This window comes from Anser brachyrhynchus, assembly GCF_964034855.1.
Source record: "Anser brachyrhynchus genome assembly, chromosome: 1".
Classification (NCBI taxonomy): Eukaryota; Metazoa; Chordata; class Aves; order Anseriformes; family Anatidae; genus Anser; species Anser brachyrhynchus.
In genome coordinates this window covers 8,857,071-8,884,503 of record NC_137694.1, presented here as the reverse complement: position 1 = coordinate 8,884,503, position 27,433 = coordinate 8,857,071, and the positions used below count along the sequence as shown (strand labels likewise).

The 27,433-nt window shown below is 37.4% G+C and overlaps 1 protein-coding gene and 1 long non-coding RNA gene across 6 annotated transcripts in view; one reads left to right on the top strand and one right to left on the bottom strand.

The window, feature by feature from the left end:
- The window catches only part of SEMA3D (semaphorin 3D), a 148,666-nt gene that overhangs the window by 72,440 nt on the left and 48,793 nt on the right, over nt 1-27,433 (bottom strand). For all 4 annotated transcript variants that reach the window (XM_080555460.1, XM_080555458.1, XM_080555459.1 and 1 more), the window contains one exon: nt 12,704-12,864. In XM_080555460.1, the coding sequence (XP_080411586.1) occupies nt 12,704-12,864 (161 nt within the window). The remainder of the gene's footprint in view (nt 1-12,703; nt 12,865-27,433) is intronic.
- Nucleotides 9-26,499, top strand: LOC308177833. Of its 2 annotated transcripts, XR_013939434.1 has the most exons (5): nt 9-9,374; nt 10,535-10,869; nt 11,116-18,780; nt 19,546-19,580; nt 20,752-26,499. It is a non-coding gene; the product is annotated as an uncharacterized lncRNA (long non-coding RNA). The 2 variants fall into 2 exon arrangements; XR_013939435.1 differs by having other exon boundaries at nt 11,116-26,499.

Genomic DNA, 27,433 nt, shown 5'->3' with positions numbered 1-27,433 from the left:
GAGAGTTTAAATAATACAAAGATATATTATTAAGATATATATTATAAACAGTCCTCTGATTGCTGCTTAGCTATTTCCTTGAATGAACAGTTAAAACAGACTTATGCATGTCAAAGGAATTTACGTGAGTAGAAGTGAATGTGGCTTTGAATACAGGTTTTTGTCACTAGTATCAAGGCTTTAAAATCAAATCCCCTGTTCTTTGTTAATTTCGTCTTTGTGTATACCTACCTTTTAAAAGTACTTAGTTGATCCACCTAACACACCTTGTAAGCATTATGAACCACATGTTTTTCTCAAAGATTAGATGAGCCAAATCATCTTGAAACTAAACTGACTGCAGAACAAGGCAATTTACATTTGTGATGAATTTGGTCCAGTGAACTTGGCAAAGCAGTTATAGAAAAATAGTGAGCTGTTACTGCCAATTTCCAAATGAAAAGAAGTTTTGTTTGAAAAACTAAAGGTAGCTGAAGGGAAATTTGTAGAACAAGAAGTACATTTGACAGAAATTAATAGCACATTGTTTTAAAACGTCATCAGTCAACAATAACTGAGTTTACTGAGTGAAACATACAGATTTAGAAAATGACATAGGAGTTTAGAGGATAATCATATACCTTAGATAATTTGCAGCATATATTATTACTGTTTCTCTTTCTTTCATTTGTATTATAGAATTCTATATTTAGGTTTAAGTGCAGATGGAGCCAGATGACAAATCATTATCTGTTACTGTAACCCCAATGATATTAGTGGTGAAAAGTCAAAGAGCAACAGCTCCATTTCTGGTTCATTGATTTCAATTAAACAGTTAGAATTTGATATCATAGAATCATAGAATATCCCGAGTTGGAAGGGACCCATAAGGATCATCAAGTCCAACTCCTAGCACCGCACAGGTCTACCCAAAAGTTTAGACCATGTGACTAAGTGCACAGTCCAATCTCGTCTTAAATTCAGACAGGCTTGGTGCAGTGACCACTTCACTGGGGAGCCTGTTCCAGTGTGCAACCACCCTCTCGGTGAAGAACCTCTTCCTGACATCCAGCCTAAACTTCCCCTGCCTCAATTTAACACCGTTCCCGCAGGTCCTATCACTGGTGATTACGAAGAATAGGTCAGCGCCTGCCTCTCCACTCGCGAAGAAGTTGTAGACTGCAATGAGCTCTCCCCTCAGCCTCCTCTTCTGCAGCCTGAACAGGCCAAGTGACCTCAGCCGCTCCTCATATGTCTTCCCCTCTAGGCCCTTCGCCATCTTTGTTGCCCTCCTCTGGACACTCTACAACAGTTTCACATCCTTTTTGTACTGTGGTGCCCAGAACTGCACACAGTACTCGAGGTGAGGCCGCACCAGCGCAGAGTAGAGCGGGAAATTATGCAGTATATTTTTGATTCTACTAAATTCAAACAAGAAGCTAAATACCAAGTCTTTCAGAAGCATTATGCTAAGCGTGGATCTTTTTTTCCTTATTTTGACAAAAGAAAGCTACAACCATTTCTCATGATTTATAACAAAAACAAATCACACTAATTTTCGAGCAAATATTAGTTAGGAAATTGCCTCACATCCCAGAGACCAATATGAAGAGTAGTCATTGCTAGTAGTCATACATGCTTTTTTACTCGAGTCTCTAATCACACTTGGTAAAATCCTAAATAGTAAGTAGTGAATATATGAATAAAAATTCGTTATAATAGTTATTAAAAAGGATCTTCCAAGGACAAATAACTCAAAAACATGTGAGAGGAGTTAGCTTCTGTAATATTCCTTTTTGTTCGCCCAGATGGTGGCACCTTTTAAGATGTGGCTTGCCCCATACACAGGCTCAGACCCACACTGGGATGGAAAGCTAGAGTGCCCTGTGTCGAATGGCTTTATCACAGTCCCAAACACACAGTCAGTGTTCCTCTCAATATGGAAACCATCTTTTTATTTCATTTCTTTCTCTTCTCTTCCCAGTGCTAATGGATGTGTTGGCTTTCTGCAAGGAAATTAATTTCCTCTCAGTGAATTTACAGTTACCTTTGTGATTAGAGGCTAATAGTAAAGATAATGTATTTTAAGTTATATAAACCTTAACCCTTTACAGCAACATTTACTTAAAGTCAGAGATAAGGCAGTATAAAAACATCTCTGCACTGAGTAAAAATTTACTTTCCCAGAGCATTTTCTCAGAATGATGTCATGATAGCATCCAGGTACGAAAATGCAATTGGAAATCAGCCACACCAGCATGTCTGGATTATGTGGTGTACAACTCCAGAAAGTACAGCAAGAAGCACTGGGAACATTGCAAAAACATTGGGAAGAGCTGAAGCTAGTGACAGTGAATTCATCTGTCCTCTGTCTGGGTGGAGTGGGACAGCTTCCCCTTGCAGCACTGTTTTGTCACAAGTGCCATTGGGTTAAGGAGAACGAGAGGATGAGGCACAATCGGTGCTACTGAAAAAAAAAAATATTGGTGAAAAGGAACAGGCAGAGGAATACAAGATTATGGATCTCCAAATGGCCTGGTTAACTTAAGCTGAGATCTGCTCTTCAAGTCTCTCTCACATAAACTTCATGTCCAATTCTGCCCAAGCACACCCCATCAAAAACAGAGAAGGGTATTAGAGGTCTTTGAGGATCCTTGAAGACTTTTTTTTTTTTTTTTCTTTTGCTCCCAAAGTTGTTTAGGTATCTGGTTATGTAGACAAGATCTCCTGTAGGCTTTCAAAAATGCCTGCCTCTTCCTGCCAACTACACAGAAGTACTGGACCCCTGCTTTGGGAGTTCCAGTTATATTGGAAAACATCCACTTGAAGACTTCAGGTATATTAATGGACTCTACCCTCAATTCTTGTTAATTCTTGTTAAGATTCCTTCATGGGAAATAGTGTTTGTCATACAAACTGGACCAGTCAGGATGAGACATACATACTCCCTGCCATTGTAAAAGAAAAGACCACAGTCAGTTATGATAGAAAAATCAATTGTCTCACATTCTGGCTACTCAACAGCCTCTGTATTTAGCATTATACAAGGCCACAAGAGTCAATGAAAAGTGTAGCTAAGTGATCCAACTAACTTTTAAATCAACTTGAGACTCAAAGGAAAATAACAGTATCAGTATCAACAATAACAATAAAAACAATGATAATGATATTCACACGGAAAACCAGAATCATTTCACGTTTCAAACAGCACAAATTATATATATATATATATATATATATATGATATATTTCATGGTCTATATCTGTAGCGTCTGGAGAAATCTTAGAATAGCTAAGTACGATTATTTAATTTAAGGGAAGACTCTAACTAGTTGAAATACATGAACAATATTCTTAAACAGGATTATTTTCTTCTCTTAAGCTTCAGCTTATTTTCCTTGTGAAATATCCATATCAAAATTCCAAAGGTTAGCACTACTGTCATGGTTTCCTGATTTTATCTTTTATGGACCAATTAAAAACAAAATACGTTACCATTACTTTTAAATAATTGCACAAATATTTTCATAAATTTAGCAACAGGAAAGAAATTAAAATCTCCAAATAACTGTAAGCTAATAAGTTCTCTGCTAGCAGAGTGAAAGAAAACCTCCCAGGAGTACAAAATTAAGTAACACAGAAGCGTAGGACAGATAAGGTATCACATTAAAGGGTAGCTGGAAATTCATTTCTGATTAAAACAAAACATTAGAAACCACAAAGATATTTTTCAGATCAGAAGCAGAGTAAGTTCTAAAAGTAACATTTTTCCTTCCTCCAATCATATACATTTTTACTGTGAGAAGAGTGAAAATTAAAAAAAAATGAATTTTTTAAAAATATAGATGATTTAGATACATAAATTGATTGGTGAATGCTATATATACTATTATAAGTATTTATAAATATTACCTAGACACAGTTCTGTGAGTTTCATTTCAGCTGCCATCTGTCATGAATTAACAATACTGGTTATGAGCTAGTATTTCCCTTGTTCTTCTGTATCTAACTTTCTCTAACCACTTTTGTTTCTAGGCTAACACTTAGACTATAAATCCCTTGGTGAAGTGATGGCTCAAAGACAAAACACTGTGTTCTGATTCCAAAGAAACTGTTTTATTAGATTAGAGATTTTCCAAGAATCCTTTCTACTGAAGCTACTAAACCTGGGATGATGCACAGCTTTTCCAAAAGAATGGAAATTACTACACATAATCACGACACACAGAAAGAAGAACGTGAGGTATCTAAGTAAGTTACAGTCCTGTTGGTCTTATTTCATCTGTTTGCAAGGCTTCAGAACAAATTTGTGTGGAAGGGATAACTTAAGTTTCTGGTGAATATCAAATATGATATTACACAATATAAATTAGTAAAGAGGCATTGCTCCTGGCTAATGTTGTACCTTTCCTTAATAACATAGCTGAATTGAACATTAATGTGGTAAATATCCTCTTCATCAACGCTTCAATAAAGCATTTTGTAAGTTGCCACATGGAAATTGATTAGCTCAGCCAGAGCAAATAGATAATTATTAATAAGAAAAAAATGGTCTGATAAATAAAGAACTTGTGGTAGGAAGTTACTCATGGAGTTCTTCAAGAAATAATGTCATAGCTCATATTATTTCATGTACTCCTCAGTAGTCTTGGCAAAAAGACAGCACTCTGCAGCAAAATTTGGAGATGACACAAAATTAAGAAGCATAAGTAATAAAAATGAAGACTTCCAAATCCGCAGGAAGAATCAAAGCACTTTGAAAAACAGAGTTATAAATACTAAGAGGATATTGATATAAACTGGACATAAATATAGATCATAAATTAAAAAAAAAAAACTGAAACATCAGAGTAGTAAGATTCTGGTATTAAAGACCATCCTACAGAAGTTGCATAAAGTATCCCACAATGCCCCTTTCAACAGAGTTGGACCGGGTTATTAAAGGAATAACTGCTGTATGAGGTATTTGTTTGTGATAGCAGGGAGTGAGACCAATTGACCAGTCTGATTCCTCCCAGCTCCACATCCCCAAGATAGTCACGCTCGTGCCAGCAGCAAACACTTGAGTGTCCCATTGAGGTCGACGGCTTTCAGCAGCCCTGGGGGTTTCACTGGAACCTCTCATGTGCTTGACGCTGCACACGTGCTTCAGCACTTCTCTATCAGTACAGTCTCTGGTACGAGAAACCCCAAAGTGTTTCATTAGTGGTACACGCAGCACCAGCAGGATGTGTCCGTATCTGGAGTGACAGACATCAGCTGATCAGCATGTCTTCTATCACTCACTCACTGAATTTAAGTCCTGTGAAGAAAGACATTGTTTCCTTCCTATGCTGAAGGAATAAGAGGTGGATGGAAGCACTTAGAGAAAAATACATTGATTTTAATCAGCTACTTGATGCAGCAAGTCTGCTTTCTTCCCTTACTTTATTCTATGTTGTATATTTTTGTTGTACTGATGCTTCATAGAAGAAGGCATGCAATAAAATTAGAACATCTTTGATGTCAAAATGTCTCATTAAGACTTTGTGAAGCAAGCAGACCATAATTCAGAAGCTTAAACTCACTGATGTTAATGTATTCCCCATAAGACAGTTCCAACTGAAACGCCCAAAGAACAAAGCCAGATTGAGCTGTAAGCCCATTGTCACACTGGCATATCCAAAGTGCTCCCCCTGAGAAACTCTCCTCCATGAAAGGCTACTCTGCATGATTAAAAAAACAATAAAAAAAAAATGGTTTCCTGACTTAGCCTAATGTGATCATAAAGCGCGCGCAGTAAAGAGGGCAACATGATCCAAAAATGTTGAAGGAGACGCTCTAATCCCAGCTATGCCATTACCCTACTATTTGTAACATTCAGTTCTCAGTTTTCCCACCAGTAAAATTACTTTCTCCTTTTTTTTCACTAAGAACTTAGTAATTCATAGCAGAAAAATGAAAAGCAAGGAAAAATAGTAAGATCAAGGAGCACCAAGGAAAGACATGAGTGATCCAAAGATAAGACTATCACACTGTTTCATAAGACAATACCGTAAATATCACAGCTCAATAGCGTAACAGTGGGTGTTCATAGATTGCTTGCTGGGAACTATGACATTTGTCATTTTTGTATACTGACCTAGGGTCATGTCACAAAAAAAAAAAAAAAAAACCTACTGCAAGCATCAAAAATTTATTGAATTTCCCAAGAAACACTGGAAAGAATTTCATGCTTTTTTACTATTATTTTGCTGTAAACAAAGAGTGGGAAAATAATGGGAAAATGAGCTGTTTTTAGCATACTATTCAAGTATACCAGTTGGTCTCTAAATACCTCACATCTGTTGCATTAGTGTATCTGGTATGGGAAGTTCACAACTTGGGGAACTGCAGAGATTGTTCTCATATACATATGCTAAGAGGAAGGTTACCCTAAGCATTTCTCATAACTGGTTCCCACTGTATTTGCTACACTCTGAAATTCAATATTTTAAAGCATCAGTAAACAAAGGACTTTAATACATCTAAGTGCCTTATCTGAATTTCTCCTTGTATTTGAAACTTCGACTGTTTTTAGAATTGGATTATTCATTTTTCGCTTTTTTAACAGTTTTATCAAAGGTTAGCTAACTCTCGGGACTACTTAGAGACCCCTAAAAAACAGGGTTCTCTTAAATTTCTGTTACTTTAATATCTACCACAGACCTCTTGTCTTTCAACAGTTATTTCTACATTCATCACACTAATTCCCATAGTTGAAATACACCTCCAGGGAGATATTTGACTGGAATTTCTGATTATTTTATAACAGCAGAAAATTGGATCTCTGAAAGAGTTAATTTGATATGGCATAAGGAGGGGAAGAGAGGATATGAGGATTGATTTGGATTATGGGAAGTGCAAGTATATGCTATTCTTCATTTTCATGGTAATATCAATTTGAGTTAAATGCACTTGAAAGTCATAGGGAAGCAACGGTTGTGTATTTAGATGACACATTCGCAGACTTTTGGTAGCTTAAATTTGGCAAGTGGCTGTTAAAGAGAGATGTCTGAACTAAATGGGCTTTTTGTATTGCATCTAAGATGAAGCTAGATCTCAGCTTGCCACAGGGCTCTTAAATCCTGACCCACACCAAGCACAATTGAAAAAGTAGCCAATGCTTTCAATACTCAAGGGTTTTCTGAAAAGTGCATTTTCAGGTGTACATTATGAGCATGTGTGAAACCTTAGAGAAAACAGACCGGATGCTGATTTCATTTACACCAGATTAAATCCTGAAAGGCTTCAATGCCTTTACATTTCGTTTTCTACAGTGTAACCCCAACAGACTTCAGCCTTCTGTCTGTTTCTCCTAAAAGGAAACCATACAGCAGGATTTTCAGTGTAAACGCAATTTGCTTCTGACTTGTTTATCACTTCAGACTGAAGATAAATCCTACTTTTGAAAAAGTCAAAGCCCAACATGAGTTTTCAGAGAGCAGGATACTGGCTGTTTTTTATACCTAAACATATGGGTAAAATATAAAAACAACAGGGGATGTTTATGGAAACATAATTTATGGCAACAATGCAAAAGGAAATAACAGAGACACCCTCTTCCACCTAGGATCTCTGTCCTGGTTACATACTGCTTTCTCCACGTCTTGCCTCAGTCTGTTGTTCCATGTCTGTAAACATCAGTTAAAAGCTTCTGCCTTGTCTACACAGGTGCCTAAATTTCACTCTATCAAACAATGTTATGGACTCTAAAGGTTTCCAGAGCTTCAAAACAACATTTACATAGATCAATGGGAAGGGCACTCCAAGGGCTAGCAAGCACAGTTATCACAGCTATCTCTGGACATCCCGAACCTGAAACACCATCATAGCTCCTTCTTACACTCCTGCTTCATTACACAATGTTGATAGCATTTGGTAGTAGCACATTCAATTACATAGATACTCAATAGAAACAGTCTTTTTTTATTGTAAATTATAGAAGAGTTTTATTACCATGAATTTTGCAAGGATGGGAAATACCCTAACACAGGTGGAAATTAGTACTTTATGAACTGCAATATCCAGAAAAGCTGTTTTTGTTTCAAAAGCAAAGCCATAAGCATGCCTTTAATGCCTGGGAACTAATTCCTCATGAAAGGAAGGTGAAAACATGGCCCTGCCAGACCTCAGCATCACCCTCATTCTTTTCTCAGAACCTTCTCTACTAACAGCGTCTGAAAAGAAACGAACACGCTGACCAACAGACTCATGACCATCCTCCTCCCCTGCCACATGGCTTATTTTATTTTTTGATTTTTTTGGTCTTTGTGCCCCCTCTTTCAAAACTTAGAAATCTCCAGTGACTTCCAGATAACTCTCTGGTCTCTACTGATGTCACCTGGCAATCCTTTTCACCTGACAGGTAAAGTGTCACCCTCAAGCAGTCTACAGCCTTTGCTAACAGGCAGAAAGCGGAATTTCTTTGAAATATAAAATAAGCTGCATATATTTAGTTAAGAAGGAATAAACTTGATGTTACTGTTACTGTGCTTCAAGGCTGCAATAAACATCTCAGGCTCTGTATCAACACCTGAGGCTCTGGCATGATGGCACAACTAAAGCCTACCTTCAATGCTGGCTTAATTCCCACTGGTTTCATTCCTAATTGAGACATTTATATAGACTGACAGGTTTCCCAGAGCAATGAAGATAAAATTGGGCACCTATATCTTAAGGGTATTGTTTATATATACTTATATATTTATATAAGAAACACACATATACACACACGCATATGCTTTTTCATGTATATCCCCATTCCTGCAGAGATGGGTGGGTCACACTGCAGGTATCACACAGTGATACTACTGACTTTTAATCCCATTCACACTGTTAGTAAGCACTGGAGTTATAAAAAGGTGCAGAATTTCTTCACAACTATTTGATAAGCATTTACCCAAATGAGATATACATATATATATATATGCATATGTATTTTCTACTGTGAAATGCACACAGATAAAATCAGTACTAAAGGAGATTAAAGGATACAATACATGACAGCTGCACCTGGCAATGCCAAAAAAATAGTAGCAACCACAAACTAAGAATACTCCAGGCAACAATAATTTGTGACCTAGTGCCAATACACACTGGGGCAGATGAAAACAACTTGTTCCAAAGCTGCTGTTGGGGATCTGACATGTTTATCTATTTGGCCCACATGTGGCCGTGTCTTCTAGCACTGACAGCTCCTGCAGGTTGGCAGCTTTTCAAAAGCTTGTCAAGCCTTGATAGCATTCCTATTCCTGCAGAGATGGGCGGGTCACACCACAGATTGCACAGTGATAATAGTGCTGACATATAACCCTGCTCACACTGGTAGTGAGCACGAGTTACAGAAAGGTGCAGAATTTCTTTACAGCTACTTCGTAAGTGTTTGCCCAGCTGGTCACATTTTGTATTTATTATTTAGTTTCCAGGGTTTTTCTTTTTTCTCTTTTTTTTTTTTCTCTTCTTTTTGATTATTAAAATAACAAAGTTTTTAGGCAAACTCACAAGAAAATTCTATTGACTGAAGTCATCTTTTCAGACAGATCCCAGAGATTAGGATTCCTAAGGAATTCTTCTACAGCTTTCCATCCTCTCATGCTAGTAAAAATTTTTTGTTTTACACCACACTTCTACTTGGTTGTGACATAGTTTTTGTCTGCATTTGCAATGGCCTGATAAATATAGGTTGCTGCTCTTCTCTGCCTTTTCTTTATTTTACGGTATATAAATAACTTTCAACATCTGTCAGGCCCCTCAGAATCATTCAAGAAAAGACTATGGCATGGATAATGCTATTTGTGGAATAAGAGGTATAGGCTTCTATTCAAGACAAGTTCAAGTTCACGGAATTTTTTTTTTTTTTCATACTACAGAAAGACAATTATATCATTTAGGTACATTTTTAGTCTTTTTCATTTTTCTTATTCTCATTGCTCATTCTGGAGTCTTTTTCTGTTATACTATTCTAGCCACTGTTATTTTATAATACGGTTTGCAAGCACTGGAAACTGGGTAGATTTTTTCGAGCTGACAGTTAAGTTTTCAACCAATTACACAATAAATTGAATAAAAATATACAATGATTCAAGAAATCGGAACTCGAGAAGAACTATTGATTTGTTTCATCAGGAAAAACTATACCAGGAAATAAAGCCATAACTTAATATATTTAAATTAATTTAACTGATTTAAGTAAATAATTAGGTTGCAAAAATGAAGTTATGAAATGATATGTGTGTATACATTAGAGAAGGGAACACAATACAATGCTTTAGATGTTTCTTTGAGTACTATTCCAGACATATGAATACAGAGCATCAGACACTACAATATAATTTTGCCAAGTAGTTATGTCGACAGACAGGGATTTTCTGGGAGTAAATTGTTAGGAATGCTAACTTGGCCTTTTGGTGTATCAGCAGTTACTAATACAAAATAAATAAATAAATAAATAAATCTGAAGCTGAGAACTTTTATTAAGTAATCTGAATCAGAAGATGTTTAATATTCTAATTAATTCAGACTGCTCTTGCTCCAGGACAGGAGAGGACAAAGGACACGCTTCAGCCCATCGACGTCCCAACTTGTGTGGTTTCCTCTCACCGGGAGAGCCTGGAAGCCAGCCGCCTGGCCCTGAGCCAATGCAAACCACGGTCAGTCTAAACACAGCACCGGCAAATGCTACTTTCTGACACTTCCCTGCTACTGGAGAGTATCTTTGAGCACTGAAACCTCACCAGTGACTGAGATTTATACAAAACCAACTTCCTCCATCCCCTCTCTCCCCTCACTCACACGTTTCAACCAGCCCAGCACAGAGGAACCAAGGAGGATGTCTGTATGATATTGCCTCGTGGGCATGTACTCAACAGGGTAAGTTTATAAAATTGTTGAATGCCCATGGAGACCTTGGAAATCAACACACCAGGATGCTCTGCAAGGTTTTAGTGTCACGTGTCACTTTTAGCTGTTTAAATACACTTTGCCTCAATGTTTTGTCTGAAAAGTTAAAGACAACCTGAATAGTTAAATGTATTTGAAACTGCACATAATTCTTTCTTTAGTCCAGATATCTTAGTGGCTATGAATTTTACCTTTTTTTTTTTTTTCTCTCTCCAGGTTACTAGAGATATTTAGGCATATTAAATGGCTTACCAAATGTGAATTTTAATTCAAATTCTTTGCTCTAAAATATTTATGACTAATGGTGCTGCCTGATCACAAATGAATTCTCCTGGCTCAGTTTGCTTTCTGCACTTCTTGGAAAGTGCAACATCCACAACAATCAACAGTGGTATGGCTAAAGTGAAATGTTACCAACTTGGGTGGAGGGGTGGACTATGCAGGGTGCGAATGCCTCCAGAAAGCTCTGAATTAATCAATCCCCACTGAACATAATGGGAAGTGAAGTGACAGCACTCAGCATCTCTCAGGAGGCAATCAGCAACCCACAGAAACAGGCGTCTGCTTTTCACACAAACACAATTTGTTTGCTACAGAAAGCCTATGCCAAAAATCAATCCATGATCTGAATCTCCAATATGAATAATGCTGTTATAACTGCAATTTCCTGAAAAGGTGCTGATTTTTCAGCAAACTACCGAGATGGAAGATGAACATGTGGTGTTTCATAAAGCATCCTAGGGAAGAAATCTCCTGAAACAATCTGAATTTTAAAGGATTAAAAAAGAATTTTAAAGTGGTGTATGGAACATTGCAGAAGTCGAAATAAGATACTTAGCTTGATACTAGAAACACTTGTATACGATGACAGCAAGTGTTGCATTTAAGTGTGGGGCAAAATCATCTCCTGTTACACCTGTTAAGCCCTGTGCTGCCATCATATTAATTTAGGATCAGTTACCACTTCAGAACTGACAGCAGAATATAGTCACTTAAAACCTCCTGCTGGTGCTTAAAGAAAATATCAAACAGCTGAGAATTTAAATTTTCTTCAGTAAGTAGCGTGTCTGGAAAAAGCAGGAAAGCAGTTTTTGTGTGTGTTTCTGTACAAGCATCTGTTTTTTATATGTAGCCGTCAATTGTGCTTACAAAAACTCTGTTTCACCATGTGTACTAGAACTATTGAAGGCTATATTGCCTTTTTATTATCTGGAGTTAACACATTGTCACAGGGCAAGGGCCAGTGAGTACAGTGGATCCCAGTGGAAGCTTCTCCTATCACTAGCAATTCCAGATATTAATGTAAATATTAATACTAAATTGCCAGTAACATTGCCATAATTTAAACCATCCAAATTGCCTCTGCTCTGTTTAATATCAGAGTAATGTAATCCTAGTAATGCCAGGAAGCAACGAATGCTCTGCCTGCAGTTACCATCTTCCAAATGCTTTTACTTGAGAAGGGTGACCATGACAAAAGAAATAAAGAAGCAAACACTTACAGGTGCATGTTTGCCAATTTGCTGATATTTTGTTTTCATGCAATGCAGGGCTCCTACAGATGGGTGACCTCTTGAAGGATTTCAGTCTCACAGAAGGTCAGATACCATGAGAAATTCATTTTATTAAAAATAACCTGTATAACTATGGAAGGTGAGATTAATATTAACTATTTATATTATAAATATTAAGTCCTAGTACAAAACATCACACAACAAATCAGAGTTACCCAGTGAAGAAAAAAAATAGATAAAAAGGAACAAAATTGAACTTATGAGATGAACTGTGTGGAAAATAAACTGACCTTTTTTACATTTTTGTTTAAATCAACCAAGTTGAGCAGGAAGATGTGGTCTTTAGCCCCGATTAGCAGCCGGCCCCGCTCCTCATCTAGCAGCAGGGTTCGAAAATCAAGCCCCTCCGTAGATCCTAGGAATGGGATGCAGCTGTTTGAAAGCAGCAAGTCTGTGGGAAATGAAGAAAATCTTTATAATCAAAATGTTTACATATGACTCATTGGTGTCTTTTATAAATATCTGCAACCAGCATGGAGTATGCCAGTGACATAACTGCAGTCTTGGAGCATGTCTTTCCAGGGTCATAATACAGTTCCTTTCAACCTTGGTTTTCTTGGGGGGAGAGGGAGAGAGGGGTGTTGTTACTTCCAAATTGGGTAATATTTACTTTCACAAAGATTTGCCTGTATGAAACTTTCTTAATAAATTGCTTCTATGACATAAAGGAATCACATTCCTTGGCAGAAATTAGAAACAAAAAGAGCTATATCATTACTGCATTGTAAGAAAACGAATGTGTGTTTATATTGTCATACTCATGGATACACAGGACCAAGGATCAATATCTCACCGTATTTGGTGCTCAACATATAAAGCAGCAACATATAAAGGCCAATGGCACAGAGAACAGCAAGGAACTGGAAACAGCTGGTAGGTGTGGCAGTTATATAAGGATGAGAAGAACTGGGAGAAGGAGGTAACAACTGTAATGTGTTGAATCATAGAACAGTTTGGGTTGGAAGGGACCATAATGATCATCTAATTTCAACCCCCTGCCATGGGCAGGGACACCTCCCACCAGATCACACTGCCCAAATTCCCATCCAGCCTGACCTTGACCGTTTCCAGAGATGGGGCAGCCACACTTCCTCTGGGCAACCTGTTCCAGTGCCACCTGTTCCACCCTCAGAGTGAATAATTTCTTCCTGATATCTAGCTTGAATCTACTCTCTCTTGGTTTAAAACTATTACCCCTTGTTGTATAACTCCCTGATAATGAGTACCTCACTATCTTTTCTGTATGCCCCTTTAAATACTATAAGGACACTTTAAGTATAGAAAGTTTTGCGTAAGGTTCATTTTTTCCATTGCCTACCAGTCATTTTTTGGTGGTAGTACAGAAAATATCTACAATTAAATTTGCAGTTACTACAAGTTTAATCGAGAACTGAAACATGAATCAATACCCATCGAGCATAGGTATACCAAGGCATAGTATTGAAAAAAAAGGCAATATAGAGGCATATTAAGGGGAGCATTGAGTACTAACACCTCTAAACTCCTGGGGTCTGTACTTTCCTTACAGAGTTGGCACCAGGTTGCCATTCCTGCATCCTTGTACTCTCTGCAGGGAAAGTTAGGGCAGAGCTCTGGCTATAGCTTGTAGTTTAACATCAAACACTTTCCCTTTTAAAAGCATACATTTTCAACACAACTTTTACTGTGATGTAGTAGTGGCTTCCAATCCCCTTCAAAAGGTAATTAAGAAAAAATATGCTTCTCTATGAAACTAATGAAAGAATCTATGCTTTTCCCCATTTAAAAAAAAAAAAAAAAAAGCTAAAGGGCCATAAAGTAAAGAGTCTGAAATCTTTTGCTCACTGAAGACTTTGCAGACGTAATTTTGGATGAGGACACAAATAACATACAGAAAAGAGCACAACGAGAGTATAGTCATGTTGAGCAGTCTCTAATTTGGGGAGAACAAAAATAAACATGTGAATCAGTTCTTCCACAAGCAACCTCTCCAAGCTAAACCATTCACAAATTTTGGGACAGAAAAGTAAATCCTGTATTTAATTGAATACAAAATTAAGGATATTTCCACCTTCTTGGCACCGGATGGAGAATGTATCCTTCCTGCTAAAGAGGCTAGACTTAAAGCACAAGTTACTTACATTTCCTAGTCATGATTAAAACCGCAGCCAGTGTTTTGCAGAGAAACTCTGGATCAAAATAAAGAGGGGAAAAAAGAAAAAACAAGACTTTTTCCCCCAAGGTCTCTTAAAAAAAATGTGATAGGCAAAGCAAAAGATTAAGTCTTGTTGATGGCTAATAAACAGCACCATGGGAGAAAAAAAAATAAAATATATATTTTAACTTTATTCATATGACTACCTGGTACAGAATTATTAAAAGTATTTTTTTGGCTCTGTCGCTTCTACTTAAGCTTATGTGGTTTTGTCTGGCTCACTGCTGAATACTGTTAGGTACAGTCTTAAAACAAATTGTCTTGTCTTGTATTGCAGCTCCTATTCCCCTAGGTGGGATTTGTTTGGCAGTACTTTGAAAAATCTTACTTCACATTAAAAAACTAAATCAAAAGTTAAACTTTACACTGCTTTACACTAGCACTATCCTTTCTTGCCTATCTTTTGTGAAGACAAAGATGTCGCTGTTCTGCAAATCAGTAACAGTTTAAAAGACCTGCTTACTGATTGACAGCAAGATCACTGAGGAAAAAGTTGTGGATAGCACAGTACTACAAACACCTAAATCCCATCCAAACTACTACTTACAGTAGAACTGTCTGAAGAATAGCCAAGCTGTTAGCTACCTGGCTGATAACCAGTGTTAAAAATAAATACAAATTTTAAAAAGTGAAAATAAAAGCCCTCTAAATTCCAAATTTCTGAAACTTAGCTTACTCCATGAGTGTGTTTTCACCCAGAAAGAGGTAAAGATTTATTACTCCTGACACTTTCAGTGTTGTTGGGCTCTCTGTTATAGGTTAGCAATCTTCAGTTACTCTTAACTTTTGTGTGATGTAGATGCATCTTCATCAGACATCACAGACTCTATAAAACTCCTCCCTTGTTTTTCCAGACTGGAAATTCTTGGCACCAGATGTGATGGAGCTGTTTATTGGGAAAGGATTCTCTGATGCTGACCACAGTGAAAAAGAAGGTTTTAGCTCTCTTGGGCTGCTCAGATTCTTCTCAGTTGATCTCTAAAATATTGTTTATCACCTCTGCATTTCTGAGCAAATGTCTTTCTCTGCTCCACCCATGATGTAAGAGCTGGCTGCATTACTAGATTATCCAATCCATTGCATATAGCATTCCTTATAAATTCTGCAGTCTAAATTTAACCCCTATTCAACAACTGTCTCTAACACTTAGTACATAGGACTGAGGGAGAGAAAGAAATTAGGGATAACAATATCTAGTAATTAGTAATTTACAGGCATTAACACAAATAAACAGGAGAGATAGATGGATTTCACAGGCTACCGTATTTCAGTAACCCATATCATCCTCTGTTACATGACTCCTCAATCTCTTTTGAGGACAAGCTTCCAGTCATGTCATAGTGCTGGTCTATGTGGGATCGGTAAATAAAATGTAGAATACGAGGAAAAGTTCCTTCTCATCACCAAGTAGAAATTTGATCTGAGTAAGGATACATGATACATTTGTACAAATGCTCGATAGCACTTCGTTTCGTTGCCTAGAGTCATGAAATCCATTGCCCTTTGCAAGCATGTCACTTGCCAAAATATCTCGACCTGATTCTCTACATATCTAAAAGAAGAGCCCTGAGACTGCTATTTCCTATTTCTTTCTTATTTGGTAGAAAGAATCTCTGCAGTGGCCATCCCAAAAGAAGAGTCATTGTCTATTGCTTAACACTTCTAGTATTTCTTAGTAAAGAACCACCTAGACAGCTACAATGGGGAGGGAAAATGTTGTCTCATAGGTGAAACGCCCAAATGGGAATGAGCCCTGCCTGGTGCCTTGTACAGTGATTTATTTCACTGCATCAGAAGGAAAACATTTGTAAAATGTTCCAGATTAAAATGACAGCACTGCACACTGATTTCTTACTGACGTAAATGACAACATAAGCTGCAAAGTGGTGAAGAATCAGGTTTGGTCAGTTATTTACTAACTACTGAAAAGAGCTTGGAAATAAGACTCCAAACATAGCCACTGATAAGATTAAAACTGAAACATGACCTAATAAAAGTTGTCAAGTAAACATTAACAGAGAATTGATTAAATTACAGCCAAATTAATCATTGTTCTCACCTGATAAAAACAAAACAACCCAGCTTTATCAGTTGAAATTGCCCATCACAGCCAAATATCTTAAATATGACCTAGGATATCACACTGGAAAAATTTACCATGAAAAGCATACTTGCCCATTCATGTTTCAGAGCATATATTCTGCTTAAAGAAAGATGTTGATGTGAATCATTGAAGCCTGTCTAGTGTAGAAATAGTTTTCTTGCAGTGCACAGAAACAAAGTTAGTTACAGGGATGGTCTTTTATAAGTGCACATTCACCATTCGGTTTATAGTGTGTATATACTGTTTTACTGAAAATTAAACACTTTTCTTCACAGACTCCAGTCTGGCCATTAAATGAATATACAGCTAAATTCCTAAGTGGGTTAATATTTCACTGCTGAGTGGCAGAAGATAGATTAGTAACTAGTTTTTAATCATTTAGGTAAGTGTTTCAGAGGTCTCAGCTCACAACAGCTTGATCATTGCTTACTTAAACAATATACAGCATCAGAGCCACCGTGTAAAATTTCTGATGAAAAAATGTCATTGCATTCTGGTAATATGTATCTACATTTACACAACATATTTAGACTTCTTAGCCTTAGCTCATGTATTTGGTGACAGTACTGTTGTTCCTCACCCCAGCATGGTGTAAGAACAGAGCAATCTGGAAACAGTTCATGAAGATTCAGAATTGCCTTTCTGGCCAGACTTTTGTTTGTAATGATGGGCAATGCCTAAACTGGCAGAAAGGGATCTCCTCAACCTGTTTCAAAACAGCTGCATCTAATGACACCCTTGAAACATCCTGAATTTAAACACTACATATGTATAATTTTGTAATTTTCACAGTCAAAAGGCAAACATCACGTCATTTTACTCTAGATGTGAGCAAGTTCCTTCACATGCTGGAAAATATCCATGACAATTCACATTTTTATTGTGTGAATCCTCAACTAAATTACTGGGGTAAAGAAGTGTCAAAGTAGCACAAATACAGCAAATTACTTAATTCCTGAAGTATCCTGAGTTTAAACATACAATTGACCCCAGATGTATTTGTATGAATAGTTCCCATCTATGAATCTCTACTACTTATTGCAAGAAGTAAGCTATATTTTGTTTAATTGCATCTCACCATGGACAATGATGATTTGTTGTGCATGCCATGTGGCTCATTGCTATACAATGGATTTTATTTGGCCTTGAGGAAAATGTCATATTCATGGTACAGCAGGGCCTTTCCAAAAGGATATGGATTACTGGGAGCAGAGAAAACACAATTTTTTGTTGGCACAACATTATGTAAAAATCTTGAATCTGTTTCTAGGTAGGCCCCAAACTACTTCATACTCTACCACATAGTTTGGGGATTAGGCACTTATGTTCCTCCTTCAGGACTGAACTGATCTACAGGAAGGTATTACAGTCTCAGGAGGTGACACTTGAAAGAGAACTTTTTCAAAGATTGCTCCAAAATTCAGGAATGTTTTACTGCAGTCTTTAAGGCATTTCAGGGCACTTTCCATGTCAAATTGCAGGCACTTCTAGCAATCAGTAAGAGTAAAATTTCCCAAATCCCTATTTGGAAACACGTATTGACATGTCAAATGTCAACATTTTACAACACAGAAAAAACGTAAGTAGCTCCTTCATGCACAATGTTTCTCAAATCATCGTTACAGTCAATAATAACTAAACAACAGATCACTCCGTGCAGTGCTGTCAAGATACTTTTGTATCTTTCATCGGGAAAGGAAGACCATCTTATCTTCCAGTATGCCTTATAAGAGCTACTGCACCCATAAAGAGAAATACATTTATTTATGTGTGTATATATATATATGTAAACTGTATTAAATTCTGGTGTGATGTGGGACCTGATTCTCTTTCATATTAGTAGAGCTCACTTGCAAGGAGGTGCTTCTACAAGATCAGAGTCAAGACTACTACAGAACATTCAGTCCATCTATTTCATAGCCTGGGGTATATTCAACATACAGTGCTGTCTTTGTCTGGCTCTGTGTATTTTAAGTCTGCAAAAATGGTAATCCAGTAAAACAAAATAGGTAAGTGCTAACCACCAAAAATACACTCAGTTAAAGCACTAGCTAAACAATTCTCAGTTGTGTTTATGGAAGTGTATTTTAGTAACTGCAAATAAATTTGACTAGAGAAACAGCTGCACAAATAACTTGTAAAGTGTTATTATTGCGGAGGTGATTAAAAGCTGCTTTGTGACTTCATGTTGTTGGTGAACAAAATGCAAAGGTTCAATTCACAACCTTCAAAGAGCCAAACAAAATAATTAACTTTTTAGACAGCACAACTGAAAATGCATCTGAGTGAAACATTTGTTTTTTGTGTAGAAAATCTAAGGCCATGGATTAGTAAGGTTCCTTTTTCCTAAGTAGTTTATCTTCCTTGAAAAATTGCCAAGGAAAGCAAACTCACTGTTATTGCCAAGACAAAATTAAATCCTCTTTTTTTTTTTTCTTTTTCTTTTCTTTTTTTTTTTTTTTCCTCTCTCTCTCCTTTAAAACAATACCGTGGATGTTAAAAGAATAAGCATTACAGATGTAATTCAATATAAATGACTGGCAAGCATATGAGAATTGGTACTGTGTAGATAATTGTTGGCATCTCATCACACATACCTTTCCATTAGAAATGCCTGGCACACTGATGGACTTAAAGGACAACAAAGCTCCTCTCTAAGTGAAAGGCAGACTACACCCAAAAAAAAAAAAAAAAAAAAAAAAAAAAAAAACCCTCAATTTCCTCATTTTCAATTCCAGGGCTTCACTTACCTATTTTTCATTTATCTCTTACAGATTCTCAGCCTGACTGTCAGTCTCACACATAATGGGTAAATCATCTGAGTTATGTGAATTAAATGTGCTTTCTTCTGCTGCAATCTTATTTTTATTTTATTCAAAGTATCCCAATGGTAAAGGGATATAGTTCTCTAAGAACATACAGTTTTCTGCTTATATCTAGCACAGTAAAGCTTTAGACCATTGCTGAAGCTGGAGATCAGGATTTTTCTTGACCTAACAGAAAGAGAATTGTTAACTTGACTGGAGACCAAACTCTATCCCTGCCTTTTTTTTTTTTTTAATTATTTTTCAGTGTCCTGAGCATCAAGCAGCTGAAAGAAAACCTTTCATCTATTCTGAGGGAGCAACCCACCAGCTCACCTATTCTTAAAGCCATCGCAAAATTCCCCATTACTAAAGCCACAGTAGCAAACAGCCTGTAAATTCATTGAACGTGGAGAAAAGAAAACAAAAAAAAAAAACACAAAAACAACCAAAAAAAAAACACCTTCAGCTGAATACTGCTGCTCTACTCACTCTCATTAGAATTTCAGTTTTTGCCCTGGTTAACCATTTCCCAGACTCTTGTCTCTTCCAGTCTATCAGCCAATATAAAATCAAATATACAGAAAACAAAAGATCAGTGGTAAGCTTCAGGTAGAAATAATGGTAATTGAAATCCTTGACTGGCTTATTTAAAGAAGCTTCACTCATTGTGAAATAGTTTTACTGCTTCAGCTAGCCTATCATCTCATATCACAAACTTTCCACCTACCTTTAGGTGCATAACCATATGACCTGTAATTAGAAAGCGTGGAGATTAGTCCACACTGAGAAATGTGCAACACAAAGTGCGCTGACAACACATTGCACCTTGTAGATGTCTAGCATCAAAATCATACTGGGGATCTGGAACTTGTATTAACTTGCATGAATGAACACATCTCAGTCTGCAGCAGTGGATTCATTCTTTCTTGCTTGGCTGGAGATGTGTATTGCACTTTGACAGTATGTCCAGGTGTTAAAAATATTATGCAGTTTTCATATTTAGCACTTTAAGGCACATTACTCTGTTGTCAAAGCATGGTACACAAAATTCTATGCAGTGCTACCCATTTTTTCAAAACAAATGATTGTTGTTATATTGCTTTTGCCTTCAAAAAAGCACCAACCTTTCATTTCAGACCTTTTTTTTTTTTTTCTTTTTTTTTTTTTCTTCAGAGTGATGCAAAAAGGTCTGAAGTATTTTGAAGCACCTGGAACTGAAATTTTCACATAACTGTCTCTTTGGAGAAACTTCTGAGAACATAGTATTATCTGAAGATGCACACAGCACCTTGCAGAGAGACTTCTATAGCCTATATATCCATGGACAGATAAAACAGCAGGTTGTACTGTTTCTTCCACCTATATTATCTGGTATCAGTTGTACAGAAATGGACACAGGTTTAAATCTTTACTCAATTTTTGCTCTGTAGGTGAAGCAAATGAGAATTGTGTTGTGGATTTCACTCTCCAGGAATTGAAATTGCAAGGATTTTTCTCATGTAAACCAAAGGTCTAATTGGCCACAGAAGTCTGGATTTGCCTCAGCAGCTGGTCTTACACCACAGATAGGTGCTGACAGCTCTTTTGGGGAGCCTGCCTCTTTTTGCTAAGACCTGAGTTCTCAGGCTGCACGTCTGATGCCAGAATTTGCCTTGTTGAGCCTATATCTGTTGAATATGAAATATACTGTTTTTCAGAAGGTCACATTTGTTAAGAATACATTTTTTCACCAAGTTCAAGTCTATTTGCCAGCTTCCTTAATGTGAGTAATGTTCATAACAAAGCAGTCAAGGCCTTCATGCTAAAGACGAGAGACCTTGAACTGCAGACGCATGAACAATTCGGTTGTAGTAAAAGTGTCAGATGGCATGGGACTAGAAAACACATTGATACTAACAGGCTTAGAAGAGATACAGAGCAGCATGAGCTATTCCTGAAGAAGGTGACTTGACAGTGCAAAGGAGAGTTCCTGCCAACCAGAGTTATTTGCTCAGTTACCTCATTAGTGCCTCTGTTTTCATAACTTAAAAGAACAGTTCATAGACAGGGAAAAAAAAATCCAGTGTTTTGTTTTGTTTATTTGTTTTTTGCCTGTAGTTTCTATTATTGAAACCTATTTGCAATTTCCGTACTAGCATTATCATATACCAATTGTAACCAGTGTCTGTGTGCAACACAGATTTTTATGAAAGCATTGAATAACTGTATGTCCCAACCTCCCCTATCCTCTGCATGCTCCACACAGACACACACCTCGCTTTCACTCTGATCATGACTTGGAGCCAGACCTTCAGTTTAACCACTGTGACCTGCAATAATTTTATCAGCTGAGGATCTAGCTCTGAGTGTATAGCAAGAAGTCATGGGGGCTATTCTCCTCTCTGACTCCAAGCATTGGACCAGAGCCCTGACAAGCTGTATGGTCAGGCTGTAAAGCTAAATAATAAGTAAAGTCCCAAATGCTAACAGATCCTTGCCAAAGGAGCTCATGAGAGCTGGAATTAGTGCAAGAGAAAGGGCAGATCCATGCATCTGGGAGCAGGTAAGAGGGGAGAGAAGTGCATATGTGTGCTTGGGGAGAAGAGAGCAGGGAGGGAGATGTCCTCCTTCCAGCAATAGCATGATGTTGTCTCAGCTGCCATGAAACCACTGTCTTGAGAGAGCCTATAAGATCTCTTAAGTGCTGATAGTCCTTCAACACACTTCCCACAGTCCCTCTGAGGGTAAACAAAATTCCTCATCACTTGCTTTGAAAAGCTCTTCTGTTTTCTCCACTCCACCAAAACATATTCAGTTGGATGAGGAGGCTGAAGAGATACAGTGAGGAGGAGGTGGAACCTGGTCTGTGAAACAACAACCAGCTGACCAGTGCGAATCCATGAGCAGAGAACAAACTTTGGCAGGGCTGAGTGGGAGAGGTGCGTTCTCAGGAAGGGAGGGGAAGGGCAGGGACCTCTGTGAGCAGATTTACCTGCCAGTGGGACAGACACTTCCTCTGTTGGCACAAAACCTGTTTTTAGAGGTTCCTGCTTGCTCTTCCCACACGTGACTGTTTGTTCCCGTCCCACAGGGCATTCCCAATCTGACATAAGCCAGATTTTTATTATTATTATTTTTCTTTTCTCATGTTCTTAATGACGAAAGAGAATATTTATAAATGACAGTTGAGGCATTAATATTTTAGCTTTTCCATCATGACTGGTTGATCTCACAAGGCAAAATTAATGTCCTTGTTCTAAATTGCTATAGACATGCAAAGAAATTCAATTGCTGTAGGGAAGCACTGTTTAAGTCACATAGTCATCATCTGTGGTAACTGCACAGGATGGATATTCTTTAAAACAAATGTGGTTTAAATGTAGAAAATGATTGTTTTCAGGAAGCTTAAGATATTTAGGAAAACATTATTTTTTTTTCCATTTTTCCAGATACCTTTTATTTGATTAAAAAGCAAGTGTAACGCAGTAATTCAATTAGCTAATGCAGAGGTAGGCTTTTAAAATAGTTTTGCACTAGCATTAGGAAAGAACCACTTCCAGAAGTGAAAATAAAAACAATTCACATTAAAATAGCTTGGCCTTGCATAATGCTCACTCTTGGCTAAGTGCAACATAATTATCAGGTTTTGTTTGTTTGTTTGTTTGTTTGTTTGTTTGTTTCCTGATACTGACAGGAGTTAACCTCTTATTAAACCATTAAAACAAGAGGTCACTGAATTTCTACGTTAATTCCTTTACATGTCAGTTATTTGTGCTGGCCTTGTGCCTAACAGCCTCTGTCAGATTCAGAGTCCCACATGCAGAAATGCAGGTGGACCCAATATCTGTCTTACAGGCTTCTTAGGCAATGTTGAGACAGGACCATACCAACTAAAAATTATAGGGCAACGGATATCAGATGTGTGTGTCTGCACAGGCTAACCATGTGCACTTTCCAATTGTTTCTTGTCAGTTGTTAGTATATAGGCATAAGCTATCATTAAATATTAGAATGTCAGGGTTTTTAGTTTTTTTTATCATTATTATTTACAGTTATTTCTCCTTCAGACACCAACAGATGCCACATAGACAGCAGTTACATTACATATTATTTAGAAATCTTTTTTCAAAAAAATCCAGATTGCATGTATGATGTGGGGGGATTTGTAAAGTCTTTTCAAAGCTGCCAGATAAGTTGAACATAAAACTTTGGTGTCTTCAGTAATATTTTAACCATGAAATCCTATGGTACAACATTATATACTTCTCCAGGACAGCCAGCATATGGATCACAAAGTAGATTGCTACACCTGGAGCCCTGTGTTCAGCTCTGTGTCCCCAGCACAAGAAGGGCATGGACCTGCTGGAGAGAGCCCAGAGGAGGACCACAAGGATGATCAAAGGGCTGGAGCACTTAGCTACTATGAAGTCAGGCTGGGGGAATTGGGGTTATTCAGCCTGGAGAAGAGAAGGCTCGAGGGAGATCTCATAGGTTCCAGTACCTAAAGGGAGCTACAGGAAAGCTGAGGAGGGACTCTTGCATGTAGTGATACGACAAGGGGTAATGGTAATAAACTGAAAGAGGGTATATTTAGATTAGGTATTAGAAAGACATTCTTTACTCAGAGGGTGGTGAGGCACTGTTACAAGTTGCCCAGAGAAGCTGTGGATGACCCATCTCTGGAAACGGTCAAGGCCACGTTGGATGGGGCTTTGGGCAACTTGGTCTGGTGGGAGGTGTCCCTGTCCATGGCAGGGGTGTTGGAATTAGATGGTCTTCAAGGTCCCTTCCAACCAAAACCATTCCGTGATTCTATGATTTTATGACTCTACGATGTTCTGATAGTGCTCCAGTGTGATACACAAAAAAATGTCTGTCTCTTTCTGCTGTTTCTTTGTGTATTTATTTATCTCCAAATGACTTTGACTGCAGAACAGATATCCCCTGAACCCCTCAGCCCTTGTTTGAAGAACTTATCTATATATGGAACAGCAGAAATGGGGAGGGAGGAAAAGGAAATAGGATGTGACTTGAGGACCTGTGCTGCAACCACAGATGTCCACCACTAGACACACACTGACGTCAAGAGGATCATGCCCTCAAATTAGTGCATAGAAAGAGAACAAGGCTGGGATCTTCAAAGCTACTAAGAATTGGTTATGTTTTACAACTGTCTTTGTAAAAGTGCAACTACAGAAATATTGTTGACAGTACTCTCTTCAAAGTTGGTGCAATTGATCATTTATAATCACTACATTTTTGTTCTAGGGAACCAATTTTCAGTGTTGTCTCATCCTCCTTTTTACAAGCCACTAGTCATTCTTCCCAAAGTCTTATTCTTTTGTTTTTCTCTCATCTACTGAGATTTAATCAAGTGAACATTCAACAGAATAGTTTGGTATTTGTGAACACAATTCTTTTTTCATCCAATTGAGGCCCTTTTGTGATCATGAAAAAAGAAAACTGTTGTGAGCTACAGGCTGTTTACACTGTTAAGAGGTTGATACGGGTCAGTTCTCTAAGGTTATTCTTAGTTCAACTGCTATGTAAACTGCTGATGTCACTGACTGGAGGCTGTTCTCCAGGACATTATATATGTGATAATTATATGACAGAAAATGCAACATATAGTTGGATCTGACCTTCAAGTTCACTAGTTTAAAAAGGGAAAAATGCAAGAAGGTTGCTCATTTTCCTGTTAATAAAACATCATCAACCCCTTTAAGTTTATACTTAGCGTACAGTATATGCAAGACTCTTAAATCACATGGACAGCAATGCCCATCTGCCTCCAACATAGGGTGCATTTCAGTCTCAATATTCACTGCCTCCAGAAAGGATTTTTGAGACAAATCAGGCAAAATCTATTTCATGACTAGACAATCATCTGACACTGAGATCTTAACTCTCATATACAGATCTTACATTACTCTATAATCTTAGACATTTTTCCCAATAAATAAAAAATAATTAAAAATGAATTAAATATCAAGTAAAATAAGTGATTCGAGAAAACCAGCACTTCCTCACTGAGCAGATTTTCCTTGATCTTCACAGGCATTCAGAATTACAGCTGCTAATATTACCAGAAAAGCATGTTTTTACTGATCTTTCTTCCTCTTCCTGTGGAGCAAGCACAGCTGCAGAAATGCAAGCTCATTTCTAGGCTTTTCTATACATAACAAATTTACCACGTTCGAGCCATTCATAGCTGTGCAACACCCGCTTCTTGGTACTGGGATTACCACAATGTCACAGACAGTTTAAATGAGGCTCACAGAGCTATACAATTGGAACTGTATTTTACATGCGTAATTAAATGATGCATGCCATGGAAATAAGCCGGCTTACTAAAACAGAAAAAAACTGCTCTTGATGCAACAGTGAAGTATCTCTTTAGTTATACAATGAAACATGTTTAAAGCAAAAATAATTTAGAAAACAGGATACTTGACTTTATAAATTAATATGTTCAAAGGCTCATTTTTTGAATATTAAGGAAATGTGCTAATACAGTCGTTTTTTCAAAAGAATTCCTGGCACCAAAAAGTAATCCTCTGCTTTTCTTTTCCCCATGTCATATGAATGGATCACTCCTAAAGGGAGTAAAAACATGTATATGAAAAACTTCATGAAGCTAGACATTTCTGAAATGTGGCTAATTTCCATGTTGAACTGATGATTTAGCATTGTCATCCTTAAACAGAGGAGACAGAATTGCATATTGTTAGCTTGTTTAGTTAAGATGAAAAAAACAAGGTGTGGATATTAGGTCCTGCTTCAATTTACGTCAATGGCAAACCTCTTGTCATGATTTTAGTGGGAATGAGATGCATTCAATGAGAAGAATAAAAAGTCATCTGAGAATAATGTTCCTACTTATTAGATTTAAATTACTACCATAGCTATTATAAGGGTTAAATAAATCCTGTTTTAAAAGCCCAAGGTTGCCTTCAGTCTTGCCTTTCCTTGTGTGTTATGTCAAAATGTAGGAGCCTGATCCCCTGACCATCCATATCAGCACTGGTCACAGCAAGCATGTCTTGGTCCTGGTGCATGGCCACACTTCCTCTGCGTGGGAATGATATATGTTTGTGGATGTAAATATGGGTATATCACTGGTGACGATGTCCAGAGTGGGGTATGTTCCCCAGACAGCAAAACAGGGTGCACATTTTTGTAATACAAATGTATTCTTTGAGTGTCCAGACTACTCATAAAGTCAATGAAAAATAATTAAATAAAGCAAACCCATAGGCTTAAATTTGTAGTTAGGAGCCTGAGTTTCTACGGGAAAATTTTAGGAGGACCAAAAATAGAAAATTGTTGAAAAAAAATCTTTTGTTTTGTTGTGGTTTTATTTTGTTGTTGCTTTTGTTTCATTTTTTGTTTTGTTTTATTTTGTTTTCCCAGGAGGCATTCAACCTTCTGGCTTGGTTATTCCCTCTGATTCTCCTTATAAACTAAAACCCAGAAACACACACACACAAAAAAACTGTATAAAAGTACTTGCTAATAAATTTCCAAAGACCATTGCTCAAAAGATAGACAAAAATAGGACCGTCTACAAAAAATGATTTAAACATGTTTTTATGTACGAATTATAACACAGGAACTTCCCTTCCTTGGTAACAGAACTGGTGTCCTGTGAACAGTAGTATTGAATGAGATTAGTATATGATAATTTTCTTCATTTGCTGTAGAAGTTGAAATAAGGATGTTAAATGGGGTAGTCGACAGCAAAGATGTGCTGCTTGGGGAAGCTGAATGTCACTTCTGTGCTTGACGAGTTCTGCAGTTTGTGTGATGGCCATAGGTTATCTCCAGCTACATCAGAATGAATGATAAATACACACCATTGCTCTGAGAGTGAATG